The 7,695-nt window shown below is 38.6% G+C and overlaps 1 protein-coding gene across 1 annotated transcript; it reads left to right on the top strand.

Moving 5' to 3' along the window:
* The first annotated feature begins 616 nt into the window (after window positions 1-616).
* On the top strand, window positions 617-7,064 carry LOC115995093. Its single transcript, XM_031119525.1, has 6 exons — window positions 617-1,029; window positions 1,113-1,201; window positions 3,580-4,400; window positions 5,474-5,603; window positions 6,071-6,414; window positions 6,510-7,064. Exons 1-6 carry the CDS (start codon window positions 732-734, stop codon window positions 6,631-6,633), a joined length of 1,806 nt encoding a protein of 601 aa, XP_030975385.1. The 5' UTR covers window positions 617-731; the 3' UTR covers window positions 6,634-7,064.
* The last annotated feature ends 631 nt before the right edge of the window (window positions 7,065-7,695 follow it).

Consider the following 7,695-nt stretch of genomic DNA (forward strand, 5'->3'; position numbering starts at 1 on the left):
CAGTATAATCATTTGGCACCTTGCATGCAAAGATGGGCAATATAAACTGTTTTGAGATGAGTTTGACTTGGTATGAGTCATAGTTACTAAGAGGGTTTGAGCATCCGACATAATTAGGGGCTCTGGATGGAGGGGAATGTGAAGAAAAGCCATCGGTTCGATCATACTCGGAAGGAAGGTTGACAACAAAGATGTTTGGAGTTAGGGAGTGGAGATTAGGATTGTTGTTCATTTCTTGTGAGAGGGGTTGTGTATGGACACTATAAAGGGTTGAAGGTTTTCGTTTAAAGGGGGAATTAATTTTTTTTTTTCTTTTCTATTGACCTAAAACAGTTTACACCCTAGTATTTACACTTTCCTAATCAACCAAAAACATTTTTGATTGGAAAATGCTAGATATTCAAACTTTTTTTACAAATTACTAATATACTGAGTAGTTATTAGTAAGTTAAAAAAAAATTTAACTGGGTTTTAATGAGAACTAGTAAAGATTTGTAAAAATATTTGTAATGTTAGCATTAATATTCTCAGTTAGAAAAAAAAAAAAAAAAAACACACTGGTTTAACTTATTATCTGCTGTGCTGTGTCGTCATATTATTGGGCTCCTAAATGCAAAACGGTGCTCCTTCCCACACCCAATCTTGACAAGCCAAATCCCCAAACGGCGAAACGCGAAGCCAGCAAGTTGGTCAAAATCCAGTATTGGCAGAGTAGAGAGAGCAGTGATCGGATGGCTCTACTGGGCGACGACGGTCGCGGCTACGAGCTGGCCAGAAAGCTGGAGAGCGTCGGAGTATGGCGGACGTGGCTGGGCGAGTCCAACTACGCCATCTTCCTCCGCTTCCTCGAATCCCCATCCTCATGGGATTCCTTCATGCGCGTCGACGACTCCAAATCCAGGCCTCAGATCCTCCTCCAACTCCGCGTTCGAGCTCTCCTCTTCGACAAAGCTAGCGTCTCTCTCTTCCTCCGCTCCAATCCCTCTTCTTCTTCTTCTTCTCTCTCTGTTTCCAAGCTCAATCCAACTTGTGAGTTCCTGCTTCAATTTCCACCTCTTACTATTCCTTAATGGAAATCCATGGTTTGTGATTGACGCCGTTTGATTTTGCAGATTTGCAATTGCACGGTGATGACGTGTACTTCACGCTGGAGAATGCAGCACAACATGTTGGTGTTTCGTCCAATACGGCGTCGTCCAAGGTTAGTTCCTTCGTTCCCCTAATTTCAACTGTATTGCTAAGCTAAATTTGTACTAAGATTTAAGTATTTTGGTTTACTAATCATTTAACTGTTCTATTAAGATTATTGCATGGGATAGCAGATTTATGTGAATTAATGTTGTATGTGTAAATTGAAAGGAGAGTTAGGATTCAGGAAATTAAAATTTTTTTTTTAGGTCATTGTTCACTCAATGCAGAATGTATTTCCAAAAATAAAAAATAAAAGGAAGAAACAAAAAAGACCTTAGCCTACTTCACCTAAGAGTGCTTCGGAAATTGCTCATCAGATAATTAAAGTCACAATTACATCCCAAGAAATCCTTAGTTATAATAAAAACCCAATTTCAAATTTCTGAATGAAATATGGTATCTAAAATGATAAAATCTGAGGCCATAAAGCTATGAAATAAATGGTGTCTGCACCGACTCTCCTAGGGTGGGAGGGACTTGACCTGGTCGAGTTAAGCTCTAGGTGGACGTGTAGTGAGTCAATTAGCGTCAAGAAAGCCTCCACCATGTAGCCACAAGGTCACTGGGTGAGCACTATGCCTCTTCGGATTACTGTAAATGCACGTGATCTAAGGTCGATATCTATTATTTGGTGGTGCATCTAGGTGGCTTCAGTAGTGCTTCAAGCTGTTGTAGATCCTTGTTGGTGATCCATGCTTAGTTTGATTCTATTGTCCTTGTCATCAAACCAAAAAGCATGGAACAACTTCTTCCCTAGTGAAAACTATTTCCTCATCCAAAATAGCATCTATAGATTCTGAGTGTTGGTGGAAGGTTTAGTGGGATGGGATGAAGGATAGGATTGGTTATTGGGTCAAGAGAAGGTTCCTCAAATGGGTCATTTGGTATGACTTTTGGACCTTTGTAATAAATGAAATATTGATATTAAAAGTTGAGCTTATACCATAGTCAGGTGGGATATCATTGACATATGCATTTGGACCAATTTGTTTTAGCACCTTGAATGGTTTGACATTGTGAGCTTGTAGTTAGCTAACTGTTCCCGAAGGAAACTGCTTGGGCTTAATACGAACCATGATATAAACCTCTGCAATAAGTGGCATGGGACTAGATCTAATGGCTTCCCCAACACAACTTCAAATGAACGAATGCCTATGGACCTATTGATTGAATGATAAGTAAACTTAGTTGTAGGGAGAATGGAGTCCCAATTCCTAGAATGCTCACCCACAAGACATCTTAATAGGTTACAATGGCAACTACTAACTACTTCGGTCTGACCATCTGTTTGGGGATGGTTGCCATAGAAAATTTTGGCTTCGTGCCTAAAATGTGTCAAAGGGGTTTCCAGAACTAACTCATGAACATAAGAACTAACTTCCCTATCAGACATGATGTTTATGAGAATGCCATATAATTTGATGATTGTCTAAATAAAGCTTGTCAACCTTAGAGGCATCAGAGGTTTTGAAACATGCGATAAATGTGCCATTTTGGAGAATCTATCCACTACCACAAAAATTTAGTCAAGTACAAAATCCATAGTAACATCTTTTGAAGGGTGGTCAAGACCTCAGGTTTCAAAAGTGGTGTGTAAAGGCCAGTGTTCTGCTTCCTATTTTTGACCAACTGACATGTATGACATGGACTAATGAGTAATGATCCTAGCAACATGTTTCTTTAGGCCTGGCCAATAAAATTGGCACTTCCTCTACAGTCTTATCACATCCAAAATGACCTGAGGCCTCCTACTTGAATGTCCCACTCTAAGAAATCTCTCAATGAAATCAGTGGGATACTGAGGCTCCGACCATGATATCCAACATATTATCAAGCCTGGGGATAGGAATGATATTTGACCATGATTTTGTTGATTGGAGTCAGCACCATAGCATTGGGATTTCAAGAGAAATTTAATTCTTCATCAAAATAATCTGTCTCCATAGGAGTACATTACTTTGCTCATATATTAAGCCCTAATTCTATCTTATATGGGAAAATCTAATTCTAATTGACTGAGGGAATCTAAAATTCTAAATGACTTGGGAAATCCCAATTTTTGAATGACAAAATTTCCATTTACTCGACCTACCAAAAAATACCATTTACTCTAGGAAATTAAATTAAAAATACTAATAAGCCGATTTAACTACCAAGGCCCAAAATAAAATACAATTTTTTAAAGGAAAAAAAAATTGACTTGTAAAATTAAATAAAAATAAATATTTCATTCCGCTTTCCGCATCATTAAACTATCATATCTTTTGGATTTTTGATGGCTCAAGATAGTTTGGCTAGATGGTACTATGCCTCTTTTTTTTAGTTGGTTATTTCTCCTCCCGAACGATATGCATTAGGTTGATCAACATTATGGATTCAACTGTGCAGATTCAATCAAGGGCAGGTTTTAGTGTCGGATCAAGATATGGTGAATCTGAGATTGATAATGTATCCCAGAGATTCAGGAATGAAGAACTGTCTGAAACATGGTATAATCAGTTTATTGAGAAGTATAGAGTTAGCAAACCCTATAGGTTGTCATCTGGGGACCATGAATCAGACAAACGTACACCTGAAGATATGTCTTCTTATCTAAGACTTCTTGAGAAGCAGAAAAAAAGGCGTGTGGCATTCAAGGAGGATCGCTACATGGGCTATGGTAATTCCATGTTGGAAAATGCATCAAACATGCATCCAAATTCTGTTTTAAATGGTAAAAATTCCATTGAAGATGATGCACCTTTTTTGCCAGAGACAATGTTTACATTGAACTGTGTACCTGATAGTGCACTCCCCCTTATGGATAGAGTGGAAGAAAACCAGAAAGTGGAGTTCTATGGAGTTCTTGATAACTTGCCTCAAGTAATGATAAGGAGTCCTGTGATGATTGAGAGGCTTGGTATCAGGCCTGAGTACCTTAGCATGGAACATGGTGGAAACTTACATCATGGAAAAATTGGGTCTGAAGGAAAGAGGAAACATCTTGGTCCAGAGCAAGCATCGCAGCTGTCTCGAAAGGTAATTGCACGCATGTTGACAAATTCGGGGTTTGATGGTGCCACAGAAGTTCCAGTGGAAGTCTTCTCTCAATTACTAAGCTGTCATGTATGTAAATTAGGCCGGATATTGAAAGTTCTTGCTGATAGTTACAGAAAGCAGTGTTCAGCTACCGAACTACTTAAGATGTTCCTTAAAACATTGGGATATAGGTAACTATGAAATCTCTTTTACATTATGCTTTCAGAACATAAATTGTATTTAACTTTCGTGTTGGTTTTTATTCCCCTTCAGTTTTTGCAGAGAGATAGGAACACTGAACTTGTATTTTTATTTTGTGTCTGTGTGCATGCATATCCCCACAAAAATATATACATGGTCAACTTATAGTTGTGTGACTAATTGATCTTGAATTCTGTCTGGAATAATCTTGTTCTCGCTTCAATTGGGAAAGATGTTCTCATTTTTTATTTTGTGTCTTGTCTTTGACTGGTAATACAATCAAAAATTTTCTTGCTTATATATGATAGCTCTCTCTCTCTCTAAATTTATATTTTTTAAATGCAAAGTGAAACTAAAGAACTGTGTAAGGGCCAAAAAGTTTTATTTGTGGCTTTGAAAGAAATCTCTCTCCCCCTGCATATAATTGTTCTTTCATAATCTTGCTGATTGATTAGTGCTTCCTGAAAAGAGTAAATATGGCTCAACGGGCACTTCTTCCTCCCATAATAATGGGATGGAGATTGACGTCATGGATTCAAGACCTGCTGAGTGTGTGTAGCTACTAACTTACCATTAAAGGCCATCTAATTTGGAGAGCAAGTACCTGCCCTTCCACTTGCAATCTAGTTCAAGCATACCCTGCTGGAACCCACCTTTGCAGCAACTTTATACCATTATAGGCCATTTAATGGCCAAGAGATGACATGTTTTTAGCAGGTCTGATCTAGTGACCATAACTGATTGCATAATTTTGTGAAGGCTTGATTAGACCAAAAAATATTCTTTAAATGGTTCAATATTTTATTGAATAGCCTATATGTTAAACAGGCTCCAGGGCAAATCAATGTCCACAAAAATCTCTATTATGCCATATGGCATAATTTGTGAAAAGATCTAGGTAACGAGTCTGAAAGGGTCAAAATATAAGGAAATTGGTTTTGCTCTTCAAATTTAGTGTCTCACTTCTTTTAGGTATAAATTGTTTCAAATTTGAGCTTGCTTGTCTTTTACTTTAGTAAGATAAATGGTAATTTAATCTCACATATTTCTCTTTTCTCACAAGTAATTTGGGCCCTTTAGCGGAGCATGTAAAGGATGGTTCCAGGAATTTGGTACAGCAAACTCAGCAACTTCAGGGAATCCAGTCGCAGCTGCAGTCACTGCAGCATAGTTCCCTTCGAATGGCCCAGCAGGTATGTGCATTGACATTTGGTTCTCTGAATTTTACTTGCCTATTGCCTCGGTTCCTTGTATAGTGTGATGAATTGTTTAGAGAATTGCAAATTCAGCTAACTGGTTCTAATTTGTAGTTGGATCTTTTCCTATATATCAAGTTATGGTATCTAACTTTTAACAAACTGCCACCCCGCTTTTTCCATACCTCAGAGGATTGTTCAAAGAATGGTGTTTTTTATGAACATTTTTGCACCCATTGTCATTTTTTATTTTCTTAGCACAAGCTTTTAGTGTGGACTAAGTTTGGCAAGCTGGATTCCCGTTTTCTAAAATTTTCCATAAATTTTCAAGTTTTAGGTGTTGGTAGATTTTCAATGTTGACTTGTATGGTTATATATATATATATATATATTCCCATTTGTTAAGGATCTAGTGTGGCATTATTAGTATGCTGATTTCATTATAATTTTTGGTGAACGTACAGATGCCTAGACAAATACATCCGCAGATGCAGCCAATTGTTCATCCCCAAAATTTGACTTTTCAGCAGCAGCCGCAGCAGCAGCAGTTGGATAGAATCCGAAGACGCCAACCAGCCACTCCTCGCCCTGTTATGGATGTGGAGAAGGACAGACCAATGGTACAAGTCAAGATTGAAAACCCATCAGAATTACCAATGGATGGTAATTCCTTCAACACTATCAATGCTAGACATCCCCAGATGCAGTTACGGGCACAACAAATTGCTGCAATGTCAAATCTCCATGCTCAAACTGGCACTCCATTTAGACAGATGACTTCGCTTCAAATTCCCCAAGTCCAGACACAGTAAGAAAAACCCCAAAGAAGAATGCTTTCCACCAATGGTTGTTAGTATGAGAAATTCCTGACTGCATTTTTGTGAATTTCCTGTGTGCCTGCAGGAGCATGGGCATTGTTAGAGCTCCACCAGTGAAGGTTGAGGGCTTTCAGGAATTGATGGGTGGGGATGCTAAATCAAAGCATGATGCTGATGAAAATAGGTTGATGTCCCCCTCAAGTAAATAGCTTTGCTAGTATTTTGATCATTCATTGCACGTGTGGGTGATATTGACCTTGGTACTTCTGCAATACACAGCTCTCTTTTTTTGTACTAAATGGCACCGCCTTTTGCATATTTTCTAACATAAAGGGTAGCGCATTCAGTGCTCAGAGAGTCAGAATTTCCACTTCTATGGGGTTTGAGAGAAGTGATTATGAGATAGCCTTGCTTGAACCCATGACATGTTGCTTTGGGTGCATGGCACTTACCATGAAACCAAGACCCGACCTCTATTTTCTAACATAACCTATGCATAGTTTATGTATAGTTTGATTATAGGAATGGATCTTGTTAAATTAAAATTTCGTTGAATGTTGTTTTGTAACTTCATTTGAATCCACACATTGTACTTCTGCTGGGGTCATCCCCTTTTTGTTGCTAATGTGCGTGCCGTGTGGTTGCAAAAGCAAAAAGGCATGGGATAGATGGGTGTGTTGAAGAAACACTTTGTTTGCTTCCTACTTTGACAAATTTTTCCCTAACTAGTGATGCATAGATTGTGTTTTAGAACTAGGATTCCGCCATAGGGCCCATATCATCAGTGTTGGCTGGGGCCTGGGGGTGTATGGCCCAAGTTACCTGGTTGTTAATACAGAACATCATCTCGGATGGTGGTGCACTGGAGTCTTGAGGAATGCCAGTGACGCCAGAAATAAAACAGAACATCATTTCACTGAAAGAGATGCCTGGCTTGATCCTCCATGTCTCTCTCGCCAACCCAGCTAGCATCCATCTAAAAACTTTCTCAACCACATAATGGCATTTTTCTCTATTGCGCGTCTTTTCTTCTGGGAGAGCATATCACGTGTAGTTGAATGAATATGTTATTCTTGGAAGGCTTTTGTTAGCGAAATAATAATGTTTTGGTACTGATATTCCGTTCTTAAATGGTGGGTTCCATTACTTAAATACTTATCGGTCAATTACAAGTGATATGTTACCTTTATCGTATGCCCCCTCAACTTTTGATAACTCTGCTGTACTATTCACTTTGATAGGACGACGGGCCTGACCATGTTCCATCATTC

This window comes from Quercus lobata, chromosome 6, assembly GCF_001633185.2.
Source record: "Quercus lobata isolate SW786 chromosome 6, ValleyOak3.0 Primary Assembly, whole genome shotgun sequence".
NCBI classification, from domain to species: Eukaryota; Viridiplantae; Streptophyta; class Magnoliopsida; order Fagales; family Fagaceae; genus Quercus; species Quercus lobata.